This window comes from Anneissia japonica, unplaced genomic scaffold, assembly GCF_011630105.1.
Source record: "Anneissia japonica isolate Jap-2015-1 unplaced genomic scaffold, ASM1163010v1 scaffold288076_len169038_cov169, whole genome shotgun sequence".
Classification (NCBI taxonomy): domain Eukaryota; kingdom Metazoa; phylum Echinodermata; class Crinoidea; order Comatulida; family Comatulidae; genus Anneissia; species Anneissia japonica.
This window is the reverse complement of record NW_022706475.1, coordinates 149,431-168,609: the sequence shown is the minus strand read 5'-3', so window position 1 is coordinate 168,609 and position 19,179 is coordinate 149,431. Positions and strand designations below refer to the sequence as shown.

General features: G+C 34.8%; 3 protein-coding genes across 3 annotated transcripts; all 3 read left to right on the top strand.

The window, feature by feature from the left end:
• The first annotated feature begins 2,580 nt into the window (after positions 1–2,580).
• LOC117106164 (ATP synthase subunit gamma, mitochondrial-like) lies at positions 2,581–9,703 on the top strand. The gene is made up of 6 exons (XM_033247513.1): positions 2,581–2,699; positions 5,194–5,228; positions 5,500–5,631; positions 5,844–6,045; positions 8,345–8,488; positions 9,610–9,703. The coding sequence occupies exons 1-6, from the start codon at positions 2,599–2,601 to the stop codon at positions 9,701–9,703; spliced, it is 708 nt and encodes a 235-aa protein (XP_033103404.1). The 5' UTR covers positions 2,581–2,598.
• Positions 9,704–12,596: 2,893 nt separating this feature from the next.
• LOC117106162 lies at positions 12,597–13,655 on the top strand. The gene has a single exon (XM_033247512.1). It carries the CDS (start codon positions 12,597–12,599, stop codon positions 13,653–13,655), a length of 1,059 nt encoding a protein of 352 aa, XP_033103403.1.
• A 3,082-nt stretch (positions 13,656–16,737) lies between these two features.
• LOC117106166 (proton channel OtopLc-like) lies at positions 16,738–19,173 on the top strand. Its single transcript, XM_033247515.1, has one exon. It carries the CDS (start codon positions 16,744–16,746, stop codon positions 18,397–18,399), a length of 1,656 nt encoding a protein of 551 aa, XP_033103406.1. The 5' UTR covers positions 16,738–16,743; the 3' UTR covers positions 18,400–19,173.
• The last annotated feature ends 6 nt before the right edge of the window (positions 19,174–19,179 follow it).

The window sequence follows — 19,179 nt, the reverse complement described above, 5'->3', positions numbered from 1 at the left end:
GGATTAAAAGTAAGTAGCAGTTTGAATACCTACCGTATTAATAGGTTTAACATTAGGTTGTATGCAGTATACTTCCTTAAAGGAGCTAAGTAGGTACTTCAAGTGTTTGTTGGAGTTGTAATAGTGTAAACCACATCCTGTTTTTCAATGTACCATGATATGTTTTTTGTTTTGGGGTTTTTTTTGTATCATTTTAAAAATATATAGTAAAATTTTCCACCAAGACTCCAAGCTAATACCAATGTGACATATTCATGCCTCACTACGGCAACAAGCTCTTGAACGTGTCTTGTATAATGTGATGTTATTTGAGTATAACAGAAGCAAAAGCATAATATACAGATTTATATGTAATTAGTGAATGCCAGTAAAATGATTTTTTGCTCACACTGCATTTTGATGATGGATAGAAGGAGCCCTCAAACTCTAACATTAAGAATATAATAATGCAGATTTGAGTTACAGCTGGCTAGATGCACTGTACACTCAGAACAAAATATGAATATTTAAAGAAAAATTCTACAAATTTAATCTTTAAAATGTTAATTAAGGGATAGATACAATATACAATGTCTTGATTATAATGTTGATAATAATCAACAGCATCAATAAAACTGATAATACTAATAATAGATGAAATGATTTTGAAGTATTTACCAAGTACATTGTAAATATTGTTTGAAATGTCCACTAATTCTCAAAATAATAATTTTTCTAAAAATGTTTTCCAACAGTTTTTTTAATTTACTTTTTAACTTCTTAATGACTTAAAGGGTCACTGCATTCAAAACATAATATTAATTATAATTATTATATTGTACGTACAGAACCGGACTTCTGCGGACTTCTACATGTTTCATGCTTATTGCATTATTTAATAAAAATTTAATTTATACATAATTAGCAAAATTATCTTATTTTGAAAACCAAAACATTTTATTTTTTTATCCTATCTTAAACATTTGTCATTGCCACTGCATTCAAAACATAAAATTAATTATTATTATTATTATATTGTACATAGAGATAACTGGATTTTTGCATGTTTCATGCTCATTACATTATTTAATAAAAATGTAATTTATACATTATTAGCAAAATAATCTGAATTAAATTATTACATTTCCTGAAAACCGAAACATTTTATTTCATAAGATCCTATCTTCACTAAATGTCATCTATGTTTGATAATTTTTTTTGTTTTTTTTTTTTGTTTTTTTGTTTTTTTATTTTAGTAGCAATAATAGATGACTATTATTTTTTGTATGATATTTGTAAATATAAACATTTCTCTTTGGAACTGATCAATGTGACTGTTCTTGTTGGGTTTTTTTTCATATATTTTGTGATAATAATAATAATAATAATAATAATAATAATAATAATAATAATAATAAAATATTTATAATGCAATAATTTCAAATAAATGATCAAAAGCGCAGAGTTGCCAATGACGATGTAGTAACAACAAAAGGTGATTGTGGCAGCCTGTGTCAGTGGTAAGGACAATATGATGATGATAGAATTATGGGTAATATCCATGATGATGGTGATTGAATTGATGACTTCGATGATGTTGGTGAGGGGTGATGATAATGAAAAAGATATTCATAATGATGATAATGTTGATGGTGTGGGGAGATGATAAGGATATTCATGATGATGGAGATTGATTTTAATGACAACAATGTTCATGATGATGACATGGAAGATAATGACAAGAATATTCATCATGATAATGGCAAAAATGCTTGTTAGTGATGATGATTATAATAATGCTGATGAAAAAATATCACAATGAATACCCATCACATCACTCAACAAATAAATTGCTATTTTTATTACTTACAGACAAATCACAGGGGCAGATCAAGAGATGTCCAAAATGGAGGGCGATCGAGATAACAGTATTTAGGGGGTTCGAGGGCATGCCCTCGCGAAATTTCTGCGTTCAAGATGAAAAAATAACTTCTGAGGCCTTTTTGAGGGAACAATTTTTTTTTTTCTTTATCTTCACCTTTTTTTTTTTTTTGACTTTCCAAAAGGGGTGGTCGGGGCCGGCCCACTCTAAATCCGCCCCTGCATGATTGACCAAGATGATTTGTAAAAAATTCAAAACTTTCACCTGATCGTACAAGGTGTCTGCTACAAATTTTCAAAAACAAACCTTTTTCATCGTAATTGAACGACTAACAAATGCTACAGCCACATGATTGATTAATTTATAAAACATTCAAATTATTAATTATGTTTAAAAACAAAACTTTTTCATTGTAATTAAACAGTTATTAAAATATTATGGGACCAAAAGATTGGTATTAAAGGAAAAACCTTTAACTGTCCTACGGTAAAGTAAGTGCAGAGGGGAACAGTAGACGCACACACATATAATGTGAAGGAGATAACTTTACCATAAGTGAATATATAATTATAAACAATATACATGCTTGAAGTATTGGGTCGTTTAAAGAAGCTCTAAAGCTTATAATGACCTATCTAATTTAGAAGTCGCAAATACAGATTGTAAAATTGGGTTGGGTGGTTTGGGATGGGATAAGGCAATTGCTAACTTGATTGAGGGCGCTATTATACCGGCGAATGAAAACGAGGCTATCTACACTGCATGTTCTGATAACCGGTCAGTCTGTAAGAAAAATGGCCATGTTAGCAAGTAAAGTACCTCTATTTGCACCCTCAGGGTAAGCGTTTATGAACTAGAATTACAAACTTTATAGGCCTAATATAAACCAAAAAATATATATTAGTTTAATTTGTGATCTTATATCGATTTTCATCGGAAATTTTACTGTCTGTAGGGCCTTGCAACGCTGCCTAGGCTAGGCTTTTTTTCTATAGCCCTAGAGGCTAGCCCGTAGAGTAGAGAGGCCTAGACCTCAATACTTGTGTAGGCTAGGCCTAGACTGTGAACATTGTAGTATTTTAGTCAAGGCCCTAGGCCTAGTCCCTTTCGTATGCTAGGCCTAGACTCTTTGTTGTAAGAACGTGATCGATTGGTCTAGCCTAGTTCTCATCTTAGTACTCTGTTTATACTACTTGCAATGATAACGATAAAAAAAATCTAAAAATCAATTGTTCATATAAAAAATAAAAGAAATAACAGGAGTTTTTACATTAGGACGATTCGATAACGATTTATCATGTATACGGTACCAAAATATTTAGACATATCATTTGAAGTGATGTCATAATCATGGAAAAACGATAAAATCATTGTTACTACTACGATTTTTTTGTGTTTCAGTGATTACGACGTTATTTCAATTGGTATGTGAAATTATTTTTTATTGTATAGACGATGAGTCGTTATCGAATTGTCCTCATGTAAAAACTTATTTCTTTTATTTTCCATATGAAAAATTGCTTTTTAGCTTTTTATCGTTGCAAGTATAAACAGGGCGTAAGTCACTGTCAGACAGTTGATTGGAGTCGCACTCAAGCTAGGCTAGGCCTCCGTACCTAGGTAGCCTAGGCTTGGCCTACAATAGGCCTACAGCCTTACATACAGTTTAGGCCTAAGCTAGCCTAGGCCTACACATTATTTTTGTTTTATTTTATAGAATAATGGTAAAACAAAATCTATTCCTATAGAGCTAGGCCTAGACTAAGGATAAGGACACTTTTGAGTCCCAGACTGTAAAATAATGCCTGCACAAAGTCCTGTCCCCCATGCAAAAATTAGGCCTAAGCCTACCTATGCCCCTACAGGCCTAAGCAAGCTAGTCCAGACTCTAGCCCATCTACTTTGTGGAACACAAAATATCAAATTTCAGTCTTATTTTACATTTTGTTCCTGCTTAGAAATATCTAAATTCAGTTAAACTAGCAATTCCGTATTATGTTTATAAATCTTTATAACATACAAAAATTAGATTTTTCTTAACAACTGAAATTTTGCCGGGAATGGGGCTTTCCCGTTTTTATGTGTAACAACACAACCTAAATCGAGGTAAGGCTAGGCCTAGCCTAGCAGTGTTGGATAGGCTAATGTTTTCGGCGCCTGCTATTGTTCTTCGCAGACCTGTTGCAAAATCGAACATGAAAAATTCATCCGCATTTATTTTTTGTGTGGAACACAAAAAATCAAATTTCAATCTTATTTTATATTTTGTTCCTGTTTAGGAATATCTAAATTCAGTTAAACTAGCAATTCCATATTATTATTATATTTATAAATCTTTATAACATTATACAAAAATTAGATTTTTCTTAACAACTGAAATTTTGCCGGGAATGGGGCTTTAATACAAACTAAAACCTAAAGTATTAAAAACAGGAACCAATAAAAAACAGATATAGGTACAAATTAAGTAAAGGCTTAGCAGCAGTAACTGATGAGATACTGTAAGGTGATTATATTTTCTGCCTGTACATATTACATGGTGATGTCTAGTTGATTTATAATAAAAACAATATATACACGACAAGGAGGTACTGTATTTGATTTGTAATGTAAATAGGCAAAGTCAACTAAACAACACATGGATCCAAATAGAGCCATGCAAGACCACACTGATGCAAAAATGTTCTAAGTATCACCATGCAAGGGTAGATAGGCCTTCTTAATTTCTTCATATATTAAAAAACATATCTTATTTGCCTTTATTTTTAATAAATTTTAATTGTAAATATTTGATTATTTAAGAATCTAATTGTTGTAACTTTAATGTTTCATATTTTATTAGTTTTGTAGAATTTAAATGTTTTTTTCTAAATAATTTTTACAATTTTAAGATGTTTTTTGTCTTTTGTATTTGTGTTTATTCGTATTAAATGTATTTTCATGTAATTCAGTGGTTATATTGCCAGTTGAGAAATTATGCTTATGTACTGTTAGCGATAATTGTTGAAATTCTGATTAAGATTGATTAATAATATTGTGACAGGTTTCCCTACTGCAGAAAGTTGATACTACATTTCTGCACTGGTGAAACACTCTCTGCTCTTAAATCTTAACACCAAAAATAATTTGTAGGTATGTCAATGAAATTCTCTGGAGGAAATTAAGTTGAGATGCTCATATATTTTGGTATTCATTCAAGAAATAATGTGTAATGTTAGTGAATCTAAATAATATTGTACCGTACAGTACTTTACTGTAGAAGATGTTTTCATTTAGACAAAGTCAGATGTATCACATTACATTAATGAAACATATTAATTTTCTTGATACAGGGTGCAAGTTCGTAACATGGCCACACTTAAAGAGAGTAAGTACAGATGTGTAAAGACAAAAATAATTACATTAGAAAGAGGATTTATCTTCTTTGTAAATGGTTAAATGCTAAAAGTTTTCTACATATCATCATCATATACGTTTTGAGTCCATTTTGATAATGGGTTGTTTTTTTTTTCCTTTCATAAATTTTTAAAATACTATTTATTTTTAATTATTGTTATTACTTTTTAATTAATTGTTATCATTATCATTATCTTCATTATTATTATTAAGCATTACAATAATTTATTACATTTTTACAGTTGCTGCGCGTCTTAAATCTGTCAAAAATATTCAGAAGATAACAAAGTCAATGAAGATGATAGCAGCAGCTAGGTATACAAAGGCAGAAAGAGAGTTGAAACCTGCTAGGCAATATGGCTCAGGACCTCAAGGTACGAATGCATTTTAGTTTGCAACGATATTCTTATTTTATTACATTTTATTACCCATATTGATGTACGTGTTAGACAAGACTTTTTTTATACCTTGTTTAGCAAACCTGCCGCTTGTAAATAAATGATGATTTAGAATAAAAAATCAGGGGCGGATCCATTAATAAAATTTTATAATGTTTGTAAAAAATTTTGATTTGTTTTCCTTTCAGATTTTTATTCAAAGGCTGAACTTGAAGCAGACGTAAGCAAACCTAACCATCTTATCATTGGTATGTCAAGTGATAGGGGGCTCTGCGGGGGTATACATAGCAGTGTATCGAAGGCCATTAAACGAACGCTTGACGAGAAACCAGAAGGTGTAACAACGAAAGTAATCACAATTGGTGATAAAATCCGAGGACAACTTTTAAGGTTTGTTTGAATACAGTAGAACCCCTCATTTACGTACGGCACAGGCCCAGAGCCGTTCGTAAATTCGGGTATTCGTAAAATCGGGGTTGACCCAAATTCCTGTGTATTTGCACTGATACTACTTACACTGGCCTATACAGGCTTATGCAGCTAAGTCTGAGGGGGCCTAGGCCTACAGTTGGCAGCTTCTAAGCATTCTGATCCCACTCTAGGCCCTGCACAAATTTGTTTTTATCGGACATTTTTACCTTCTTAAATACCTAGATCGTGGAATTATTCCAACACAACTTCCATAGATAAAAAACCATAAAAAACACTGACTTTGAAGAGGCCCGTTAGAGGGCCTCCTTCACTTGAGAATTACATAGTACTGTATAGTATGGTGTGTTGTGTTGTTTGCATGGTAATAACAGGTACAATTCGAGCGGGTTTTTTTTTTTTAATCTTTCGCTTTAATTTTTATGACGTCATCACCTTTATATTACGTTCGTAAAATCGGGAATTCGTAAAATTGGGGCTCGTAAATGAGGGGTTCTACTGTACTTGCATTTGCTGAACTTTAAAGTCAGGCTTCGGAGGAAAAAAACGTTTTGGTATGTTGTAGAACTGATTTTACTAAGACAGAAAAATGTAGTTTGATATAAAAACTGAGCAACGGTGAATGAGATACAGATTTTTGAATATTTAAAAACAGATTTTGGAATATTTAAAAACTGGCGGGAAAAAGGTGTAAAAATGGGCGGTTACGCCCCAGTTTTTCGTCAAACAACTTTTTTCTGTCTTAGAAAAATTAGTTCTACAACATATCAAAAAATTTGTTTTCCTCCGGAGTCTGACTTTAACTAATTACAACATGAGAATATCTACCCATAAAGTTACTGCATGTAGGTTCCTTATACATTGATTTCTGAAGTAAGTAACATAAATAATAAATCATTAGCTCTTTGTAAATATTAGGCTAGTTCAAGTTGATGAATACATTTATGTAGGAATTGGAATGCAAAAATGAATTTAATCTGAGTTTTGTCATCATCACAGTGTAGTGATTTGAGTGTTGTCTTTAGATGGGTTGTGGAATGTGGTGTTTATAAAGCCCTGTCCAGACTATCAAATTGTCCATATATAACCATGATTTGCCTATATATGGTCATGATGTGATGTCATCATGACCATATATAGCCATGATTTGCCTATATATGGTCATGATGTAATGATGTGATGGAAATATTTAGGCATGTCACGTGTTTTGTTTTTCAGAACTTAAGCATCATAATAATTTGTGTTGCTTTTTACTAATCCTTCAGAACAGTGTACGATGTGTTAAAATCAGTGTTCGATTTCCAGCATTTTTTGTGTGTAGCAAAAAGTGCTATGCACTTTTCATTTTGTGTAGCAATTCAAAAATTGTGCATAGCATTTTTTTAGCAGTGATAATAAATGATTATTAAAGGAAAAAAAAAAACATTGAAACATACCCCATAATATTCCCTTATTTACTTTGAATTTCCCTTCAATAATATTATACCCACCCCGTGCAGAAGTCGACCTGGCCGTGATTACCAATTTACCGACTGTGACAACTGTCAAACACTGTCCGTTTGCTTGTCTCACTCCCACTGTCATACTGTCCCATATTTGTTGTAAGCAATGTACGGCCTGACTAACAGCGCCGAGAAAAAATGTAAGATAATTTGCATACTGCACATCTGCATGTGCATGACATGCCACGCTAGTATGGTACATACTGGAGAAGCAGAATGGAGGGAGTGGAGAAATATTAGGTAATATTGTACACAGGAAAGAAGCCCGACTCGTACTCAAACTAGCTGCATGAATAACGATGTACATGTAGCATTGTATGTGTACACTCGATGTAAACAAGCATATTGTGCTATTTTTTGGCCAAAACATTGGATAACAACTTGACTTTGACTGTTTTTAAAACAATTTTCTGAACCTTTTTGTGCACTAAGCCTCTTAGTTTTTACAGCCAGGCCTTGCCGAAGACTGAGCCGGTAATTCTAGGCAAATAATTGCGTCGCATTTTATTGTGATGCATTTGAGGAAGTGCTTCGCAGTTAGTTTAAAACACGTCACATTTTGCAATGTGATACTGGGTAAATCAATGCTGGTTATAACTTTGTTGAAAGAATTGAGTTGGTTGGTTTGCCACATCAAATTATAAATATGTAATCTAGTTTAGCTATAGTATGTTAAAACAGCACACAAGGCTAGAATGCCAAATGACTTGATGAATTTCTATCTTGATTTCAATTGACTGATCTTTTTTTCAATTTAGAGTTCATGCTGATAAGCTGATGATGGGTTTCTCCGAGGTTGGCAGGAAGTCACCAAATTTTACTGTAGCTTCAAATGTGGCAAGCGCCATCCTTGACAGCGGTTACGAATTTGATGTTGGAGAAATCATTTACAATCGCTTTAGGTACATATATTGCGAATCATGTAGTTGGAGTTACCATACCTCATAAAGATTAATTACTCAATAACAACATTTTTTGACTACTGCCCTGCGTATGCATATTTTCAGATGCGTGAGAAAAAAGTGCCGGCCAAAAACGAAAGTCTGGCTATGTAAACCCTATAAAGGTAGGAGGTAAAGGAAGTAGAATATCCCATAACTTGCAGCGTCATTGTGCTGAATTGCATAATGGCCGTGGTCCGTGACTACTTAGCTGTCGTAAATAGGAGCTTCATGGTAGATACATGTTCATATCATTCCACAACAACGGGCTGAAATGAACCATAACATCAGGGTAACCCCTACTCTTCCGAAAGATGCAATGGGTTCTTTAAAGTGCACGTGAGCCAGATGTATACACTGGACCTCCATTTTAAGTCTTAGAAGACTTGGTTCTACCAACCGAACCATGGGCGAGGAGCGATGTCAAGGCTGAAGCTAGCGGCGTCCCTGCCTTACTGCTCAGCCACTTGACTCGCCATATGTGAACTACGTAATTTTACCTCACAGCTTAAAACAGCTAATGTATAGTTGGATGTGCAGTATATAAAATACAACATGGTATTATTTCGGTAAAGCAGTGAATTCTACTTCGACTGGTGTTGGATTATTATCCAAAACCAAGGGAAGTAGAATTTACTTGTTGCTTCACCACAAACCATATTGTATTTGTAAAATAAATAATTTTATTATTTTACATGTCAGCTGAAAACTGATGTGACATAAGGTGAACGGTCACAACAAGTAACTCTAGCCGTCCAGGCAACTTGGTCACCTGGAATGAGTTCCCATCGTCAGTTCATATGGAACTAGAGCAGTCCCTCCATAAAGTGCATACCTCCGCCCTGTGCTTGAATACCAACATTACACAGGCTGTGTATGTTGGGCGAAACTGCAGCATATCCTCAAAGAAATAAGGAAATGCCCGTTGTATTTAAGCACATTTTTTTCTTGAGTGCTGCCTGAACACGAGGGGTGATTCAAATAATTTCTGCTTTAGTACATTCAGTTCTTTAAAGCTTTTTATATTTAAATTGTAGTAAACCATTGATACATGTTCTGTTTCTGTGCAATTGTTATTCCAGGACTGTTATATCCTATGATACTCTCAGCCAAGCCCTGATGCCTTTGGAGACTTTAACTTCATCAGGTAAAAGGCTTTCTGTTCATCTTATTTAATGCCATTTAGATTTCTATTATACCTGTCTCTTATACACATCTAGATGTGTATAAGAGACAGACATAATAGTGTGGACCCACCCAAATACAGTATGAGCATAACACTTTTATTTGTCACGTAACATATAATAGTTTGGACGCACCCAAATATGAGCATAACACTTTTATTTGTCACATAACATAGGCCTAGTGTGGACGGAGCTTAAGTTTGCGCTTAACTTTGCCAGTCAGATATGCATCAAGTCTCATGGGTACATGTTTCTTCCTGCACAATGACATTTGTATCACATTAACACAATGTGAAATACTTAGATGCCTATTACAATACGCACTATCAAAAAATCTTCAATACCAAGTTGACGGGGGCTGTAGCCAACATGCACCGGAAAAATCGCTAACATCTTAGCAGAGTTGACACCAACATTTTCCTCACGAAGGAACTAAGCTTTATAGAGGTCAGAAAATTCCACCATGGACCAGTAAAAATTTTGAAATAAATGTATGATTGGTATTAAGGGTAAAATCTGGGCTACCACAACTTGGTTGGGTCCATCTTCTGATTTATGTTACAGTGGCAGATCCAGGAACTCAAAATAGAGGGGGGGCCGGACCTGAGGTACTTTCACAGATGGAGGACTTGCTGTATATCACCGCGGCCCAACTATAGCAAGAAAATTTGTGATTATGGCACCTTTAGATGGCCTGAAATTGCACTCTCAGACTTTATATCTCCATTAAAAAAAAAGTTAAAACAATTTAGGAGTAGGGGGGGGGGGTGCTGGGCCCCTTGAATCCGCCACTGTATTACAAATCCATGCATTAGCAATTTTAAAACAAATGAGGTTGGAATGTGAAAGTGAGTGTATTGAGACTAGCGGTTTAAACAGATTGAGTAAATGCGGCTGAGGACCAAAGTAAGGACAAATCAATCGGTGGCATATCTAGAGGTGCACAGGTGGTGGAGGGGCCCAAAAAATGTCCTCACAAAATCACATTGAAGTAGTTGGAAATAAGTTATTTTGTGACTCCTCATTTAATTATCACCCCCATTACAGCTACCCCTTTAAGATATGCCACATTGGAATCAATGGACCTTTCCGCTAAGCTCCGCCCCTTGGATACTGTTGCTAAGGTCCCACAAGACGGCAAGACGGCAGTGTTAAAACATACACGAACACGTGTGTGTGTGTGTGGGACAACACGTGTCTGTTAGACGCGCGCGCATTCCTAGCGCTGTTCTGATTGGTTAGTTGTTAAGTTTGATTGACACTTCGGAAAGGTCTATTAAAGGCTGTCCAGCCCCATTTTCCCAATCAATAATATATATTTAAATTAGCTATATTTTTTTATAATTAAAGTAATTTTTGTAACAATGGAAGAATTCACAATCATCCACCATATTTTGAATTTTATGTCTATCCAGATGTGGCTTGTTGTTGCTTACAATATTATTATTAAAGTATTCCTCATATATCAAATAACTGGAAATTTTATTAATAATTTCTTTTATTTGTTCAGGCAAAAGATACAATACAAAATACATTACAAAGACTCTTAGTAGACACTAGCTGCCCGGAAGACACAAAAGCAGCCTAAAAAAATTTGTATTGTAGAAGTTCATATCAACTTGATAGTCACAAAAAACTAAACCAACTTCCTTGTTTCTGTTCATTCCTAAACCATGTCATAGTTTTGCTGGACTTTGGGTATTAAAACCGTTCAATTAATGAGCAACATCATCATTGTTATAATTTAGCTGACAGCTTCCTTGAAACCAAATTCTATCACTTAAGAGCATGCAAATTCAAACGATTATAGTTTTATTCAAAAGAATATATAGGAAATCCAGTGACCAAACTTTTTTCTGCTACTCCCTGTCTTATAAAATATATACGAGGAAAGGCTCTGTAGTACTCATATTTTTTCCTCTGTTATATCACTCAAAATGTATTTTCATTTTTATTTTTTTCGTCTTTTTTCAATTATTTTCTTATAATATTGATTATTATTTTTTATCATTATTGTTGCTGACATCTCATTGAACCACCGTAGCTCTTTTTTACATCTCTTTTTCCTTAATCTCTTCCAAGAACCATTCTCATAGACACTGGTATTCACTAAGATTGATCCATTTTCGTTACAGTAACATCGCACCTTATTTAACTTTTCCTTGTTTCAATTGCCAGAGTTTCTACTCGATTTGCGTTTACACAAACCTCTTGGGTGAAATGTTACTTGGTAATCGCATTAGGCCTAGACACAAGTTGTGATAATGGGAAGCATATGCAAAATGGATGCAAGTAGTTCTATCAGAAATATATTAGTGCAGCCCTTCCAAACTGGCCAGCAATCTCACTTTGAGACCAGACCTGATAAAGAGGACGGTCGTTATTCTTCTCTGCTTCTGTTAATTTATATCATCTGTCTTTACATTGTCGTCAGCTTTGCTACATTCGTTGAATACAAACCGATCAGAGCTGATGTTTCAAATGGCACTATTACGTTCATATTACTCGCCGCTGTCGTTGTTATGACTGTATTTATCTGCCGACGTGCATCATGGCAAACACACGGCATACTGATATATCCTATTCACATTGATGATGCAGAATCTGTAAATATGCGTCAGATTCAACTTTCTTTGTACGGTATCTATTTATTCGGCACTGGCGTCATTGTGTACTCTATTTTCAGATTTCTACAGGTAGTACAATGTCTTAATTTTTTTCATTATAAAGAGCATTTTATAGTCTTAGTGATCTACCTGATATTCGACGTAAGTCGCATCATCTTTATTACAGTTCAGATGATTTTCTTTCGTGTGTTTAAGACAGCTGTGATGGTGAGTACTTGCTGGTTCCGCTATACCTTCATTATAATCATTGCTGCCAACATGTGTTGTTGGTTTGAGGTTATGTCAATGGAGGCAATGGAACGCTTAAATGTCACCACACAATGGACGCCAGTGAGTATCAACAATGACATTCAGGAACTAGACGAACGTCATATATCATGTTATAACTCAACAACTGCGTTAGATCATAAAATTGGAACTGTTCGGTCTACGTTGGTTCCATTTGTATCAGAATATTCAATAATGGCAGCAGGAATTCTTTTTCGATATTGGGAGTGTCTTTCAAATAATTACCCGCTGAGGAGTAACGTTGGTGAAGAGGAAGCCGATTCTTTACTAGAGAATGAGTCTGATGTTTTTGATTCACAGCCGCAGTCGAGACCTCAAAGGAATACGACAAGTTCGCCAAGACGTCGATACCACTGTCGATCTTATTTATTACCATTTATTGCTACGTTGATCTCAATACTTCTTCTTGTCAGCGCCAGTCTTATGTTTAAGGATGATGGAACGTTTGCTTTGTCTGCTAATATAGCGTATATTTTTATTGAGACTGGATCCAACCTCTGTATGTGTTTCGTAGCATATTTTGCTTTCAAGTACATCTCACATTTGAAGTATGGTCGTCAAAAATATCTTAACAACCACGAAATATTGTGTCTGATATCTATTGTGGGATTAATAATCATCAGCATATGTACAATATTATCATCAGTAGCAGAGCTTTTGCGTAGGACAGACGACACGATGGAATCGATTGTTTGTGTTGGAAATCTTCTTGAAGCATTGACTGGTATGGTAGAAGGTTGGCTTCAGACTTCACTTATAATTGCTGTGCGTCGCCGCCTTCTCGAGGACAGAAATCAATCGTGTTTGAAGGAATGTTTGTTGTATTTAGCTATCGGCAACCTGGCTATGTGGATCCACGATAGCTTCATAGCAACTAACCTTTACAACGTTGAATCCATGCCAAATGTCTGGTTCTTTGGTGAATCCACTTGGAATGTCGTTCATTTAATATTTTTTACAGTCGTGATATATTATCGATTCCATTCTTTTATTATGTTTACTGGCGCATATGTTTCCTTTAAAAGATGACAATAGGACCAATTTGATATGAAAAGCACAAATAGGCCTATTAAAGATATTTTTTATGATTGTTTTTGTAGTTTGCATGGGACAGTACATAATAAATAACATTATACTTTTTAATGTGAACATTCCCACCCAAAAAATGCCGTACCGTTTATTTTGGTCGTCTCTTTTGAAATGTTATCACTTACAGTGATAACATCACTCAAATATCACTCAAACTAAAATTCTTGAAAAAGTAGATTTGTATATATCTTGACTCAAACTCAAATTATCTACTGTTGTTCTTAACAAATTTGATATTATTAGAACATAATGGCTTAGGCCTATATATTATTTTCCTAGAATTTTATTATTTCATATAACAGAGAAATATACACTAAACATAAAAGGAAAATTCAAATAATGCGAGTAGTCCTATTCGAATGTAGATCATTTAAATAATTCATATAAAAATAATAAATATAATTGGGCCAATTGCTATAGGTTGACGAGAAACAAGATATCGTAAATTGAAAATCAAAATTACTTGTTACTTGTTGCATAATTGAGATATAGATTTCAGATCATCAATTACATTGTCAATCAATTTAAAGTCTTGTTTATGAGTTATAAAGTGTAATTGAATAAAATTGAATTGAATAAGGTCCCCGACGGGAGGGCCCAATGTCCCCGACGAGAGGTAAGATGTCCTCGACGAAAGCAAAGTTGACGTGTTTGATCTTCGATTAAAGGTTCCGATAGTGGTCCAGGGACCGAATCCCCGGAAACAATTTTGACAATTTAAGGGTTTCAAAGGCTTATTTAACCGATTTTAGAGTCTACTTATATGTAGAAAATACATATAGGCCTAGGCCTAATTTTTTCCCCGACGAATTGTGCTTTTTCTCCCCGGTGCCCCCCCCCCATCCCCTCCTCACGGCGCCACGCCTGTTCGCGTATATAGTACGGTACGCAGAAACTCGAAGTGTTTATTGAAAAACGAATAATAGCAGTGGCGTAACGATGGGGGCCAAGGCCCTGTGGATTTTTTAGTGTGGGGGCCTTTTGGGTGCCGGTCGCCAATTCCATTGTGAGATTTTTAGATGTGCTCATTTTTTAATTATGTTTGTCATTGCATTCTAAATGTTTTAACGACAAAATGAATTACGGTATATAATATGAGTGGCGAATCCAAGAATGTTTATTAGGGCCCATGGAGAGAATTTCACTGATTAAATGTCAATAACACCTCAATCCTACCATGGTTGTGGCTGAGAAAAAAATGTATGATTACGACACATCTAACTAGCCGGAAATGGCACTTAGACTTAAAATTTTAAAATGTAGGGCCCCTTTAATTCGCCACTGAATATATAATATGCAGTCGATGTCAGAGATACGCTATGCTGTTATGTATCAACAAAGCCCTTTTGAGCCAGGGTGCTAGATCGAAGATCATGTGGTAAAGGGGCCATAGGGGGCAATGGCCATGCGGACCGCTGCACAAGAGCGAATAGGCGTTACGCCACTGAATAATAGATTTAGGACGCAAAACCTCTAAATTAGAGTATTTTCGCCGGGCGCAGACTCCAAGTTTTCGGAGGACATAGAACACCAGCGTCCCTATTCTTGCACACTGATTCGATATTTTGATCGGTGTAGTAGGCCGGTCCGATTTTCTGGTTTAAATGCACCTTAAGTAATTTCTTGTGTGAACTATTAAAAAAAAATTATCTTATACCAGATTTGTCATTAATTTTTCGAAATCTGTTATAATTTCTTTTTTCAATTTCATGAAGTTTCCGTTTTTGTATGCTATATAAATTTCTATATTATTATTATTATTATTATTATTATTATTATTATTATTATTATTATTATTATTATTATTAGTAGTAGTAGTAGTAGTAGTAGTAGTAGTAGTAGTAGTATTAGTAGTAGTAGTAGTAGTAGTAGTAGTAGTATCTTGATTTTGTCCGAATAAATGAATGAAGGAATGAATGAATGAAGTATAACATAACATTAGATTAAATTCTCACTAAATAGGCCTAATTTGCTTTATATCAAATTAATTGCAGTTGTGACAACGTGGTTTTTTTTTGAATTTTAATTTATTTAATTTAAATCAAATCCGCCAGCGGGAAGCCCGCCACTTATAGAATATTTTGTTTCCAACCATGTTTAAAAATGCATAAAAGATACCGTACATACACAGTAGTAAAATTTATCAAAATAGGTACTAGGTACTAGTAATCTGATGGTAAAACCAGTAAGTTCTTTTTGAAGTTCACATCAACTCGATTGTCTAACCAAATCAACTTCCTTGTTTCTGTTTAATCCCTAAATCATGTCATAGTTTTGTTGTGCCTTGGGTATTGAAACTATTCGATAAGCAGCATCATTGTTATTATAATATTAACTGTGTATTTTTTAAGACAACTTCCTTGAAACAAATCGCTATCAATTAAGAGCATGCAATAGAAACAATTATTGATTGAATTCCTCACCCACATATCCAAGCGCTTTGCATCCTTTGTGAAAAGCGCTATATAAATTTCTATATTAGAATTTCGATTTTTTAAATAATTTTATTCCAATTTTTCAATCCGTTGAGGCATCAATTACTGTAAGAATATACATTCTACTTCGAGTACTCTGTTCCCATAGGAAATAAGTGACCAAACGATTTAACTGCTGCTCCCTGTCTTAAAAGATATACAATTAAGGGCAAGGCTCTTTAATACCCATTTTTTCCTCTGGCTATATCACACAAACTCCATTCCCCGTTTTTTCTTCTATTTATATTTTTTAATTTTTTATCATTTATCCTTATTGTTGCTCATTCGTCTATCTTAGCTCCCTCTTCTATTTCTTGTTTTTTCTTAATCTCTTCCGACATTCGTAAACAACCCTTCTTCCGTTGTCACAATTCCCCTATGCCCTTTTCATAGAACCATTTTCATAGACACTGGTATTCACTTACGACTGATTAATTTATTTGAATTACCAGAGTTTCTGTTCAATTGTAAACAGCGTCTACACTTGTGTAAATTGTGTAAACTGTTAGTAATATCATTAGACATAAATTGTGATAATGGGAAGCATATACAGGATGGCTGCAGGTAGTTCTATCAGAAATATATTAGTGCAGCCCTTCCAAACTGGCCAGCAGTCTCACTTTGAGACCAGACCTGATAAAGAGGACGGTCGTTATTCTTCTCTGCTTCTGTTAATTTATATCATCTGTCTTTACATTGTCGTCAGCTTTGCTACATTCGTTGAATACAAACCGATCAGAGCTGATGTTTCAAATGGCACTATTACGCTCATATTACTCGCCGCTGTCGTTGTTATGCTCGTATACATCTATCGACGTAAATCATGGCAAACACGTAGCATACTGATATTTCCCATTTCACATTACCAGTCTATAAATATGCGTCAGATTCAACTATCTTTCTACGGTATTTATTTATTCGGTACTGGCGTTATTGTGTACTCTATTTTCAGGTTTGTACAGGGAGTACAATGTCTTTTTCACTATAGAGAGCCTTTTATAGTTTTAGTGATCTACCTGATATTCGATGTAAGTCGCATCATCTTCATTACAGTTCAGTTGATTTTCTTTCGTGTGTTTAAGACAGCTGTGATGGTGAGTACTTGCTGGTTCCGCTATACCTTCACTCTAATCATTGCTGCCAACATGTGTTGTTGGTTTGAGGTTATGTCGATGGAGGCAAAGGAACGCTTAAATGTCACCACACAATGGACACCAATGGATATCAACAATGACATCCAAGAACTAGACGAACGCCATATATCATGTTATTTAAACTCAACAACTGCGTTAGATCATAAAATTGGAACTGTTCGGTCTACGTTGGTTCCATTTGTGTCGGAATATTCAATAATGGCAGCAGGAATTCTTTTTCGATATTGGGAGTGTCTTTTAAATAATTACCCGCTGAAGAGTAACGTTGGTGAAGAGGAAGCCGATTCTTTACTAGTGAATGAGCCTGATGTTTTTGATTCACAGCCGCAGTCGAGACTTGAAAGGAATACGACAAGTTCGCCAAGACGTCGATACCACTGTCGGTCTTATTTATTACCATTTATTGCTACGTTGATCTCAATACTTCTTCTTGTCAGCGCCAGTCTTATGTTTAAAAATGATGATGGAAAGTTTGTTTTGTATGCTAATGTAGCGTATATTTTTATTGAGGCCGGATCCAACTTCTGTATGTGTTTCGTAGCTTATTTTGCTTTCAAGTACATCTCACCTTTGAAGTATGACCGCCAAAAATATCTTAACAACAACGAAATATTGTGTCTGATATCTATTGTGGGATTAATAATCATCAACATATGTACAATATTATCATCAGTAGCAGAGCTCTTGCATAGGGCAAACGACACGATTGAATTGATTCTTTGTGTTGGAAATCTGCTTGAATCATTGACTGGTATGGTAGAAGGTTGGCTTCAGACTTCACTTATAATTGCTGTGCGACGTCGCCTTCTCGAGGACAGAAATCAATCGTGTTTGAAGGAATGTTTGTTGTATTTAGCTATCGGCAACCTGGCTATGTGGATTCACGATAGCTTCATAGCAACTAACCTCTACAACATTGAATCCATGCCAAATGTCTGGTTCTTTGGTGAATCCACTTGGAACGTCGTTAATTTACTGTTTGTTCCAATCGTGATATATTATCGATTCCATAATTGTATTATGTTTACCGGCGCATATGTTTCTTTTAAAAGATGACATACTATATTTTGTGTTTGAAAATATCTGTGTGTGGGTGGGTCTGCAGTGCATTAGTTGGGTTGGAGGACTTATTTTGGAAATTTAAAGAGGGGGGTTTCGCCAGAAAAGAGGGAGTTTGCTACAAAAGGGGGGTTCTCCCAAACCATAAAAAACCCCCCTGGATATGGGCCTGAGAATATCTCGACGTTTCGATTGAGTTGCTTCAATCGTCTTCATGAGAATAATAATAAGATTAACGTTGAAAATAAGATATCGTATATTGAAAATCAAAATTGCATAACTGATATAATTCAATTCAGATCATCTTAACCAATTTCAAGTCTAGTTTATGAGTTATAAAGTGTAGACCTAATTGAATAAAACATATAGGCTTAATATTCCTTCTTCGTGGAATTTGGTTTACGAGTAAAGCTACGTTCACATAAAGCCCGGATTCCGGTCCGGAGTCCGGAGAAAAAAGGCGTGGAAAATGTGTTCTGTGGTAAATAGTAAGACCGTTCACATCAAATTCGTACGATTTCCAATCAGGACTTCAGATCCGGACCAATGGATCTGAGAGCCATTTGTATTCTGAAATTTTCTTGGACCAATCAGCAACAAGCTTGGTTGGTTGGAACCAATCGAACACACGCATACTTAAACCTACTCTAACATATTGATCCGATTTTCTGATGTATGTAGTTCATATTAAAATAGAGAAAGTAAAAAATAAAGAAATTAAAAAGTAGAGTGTAAACTCAACGCCACGATTGAGTGACGTCATAAAGAGTAGAAGAG

Coding starts and splice junctions, on each gene's coding strand:
- LOC117106164 (XM_033247513.1), top strand. CDS start 2,599: ATGAAAACGAGGCTATCTACACTGCATGTTCTGATAACCGGTCAGTCT. Junction 2,700..5,193: donor CCTCTATTTGCACCCTCAGG/GTAAGCGTTTAT, acceptor TTCTTGATACAG/GGTGCAAGTTCGTAACATGG. Junction 5,632..5,843: donor ATATGGCTCAGGACCTCAAG/GTACGAATGCAT, acceptor TTTTCCTTTCAG/ATTTTTATTCAAAGGCTGAA.
- LOC117106162 (XM_033247512.1), top strand. CDS start 12,597: ATGTGTTGTTGGTTTGAGGTTATGTCAATGGAGGCAATGGAACGCTTA.
- LOC117106166 (XM_033247515.1), top strand. CDS start 16,744: ATGGCTGCAGGTAGTTCTATCAGAAATATATTAGTGCAGCCCTTCCAA.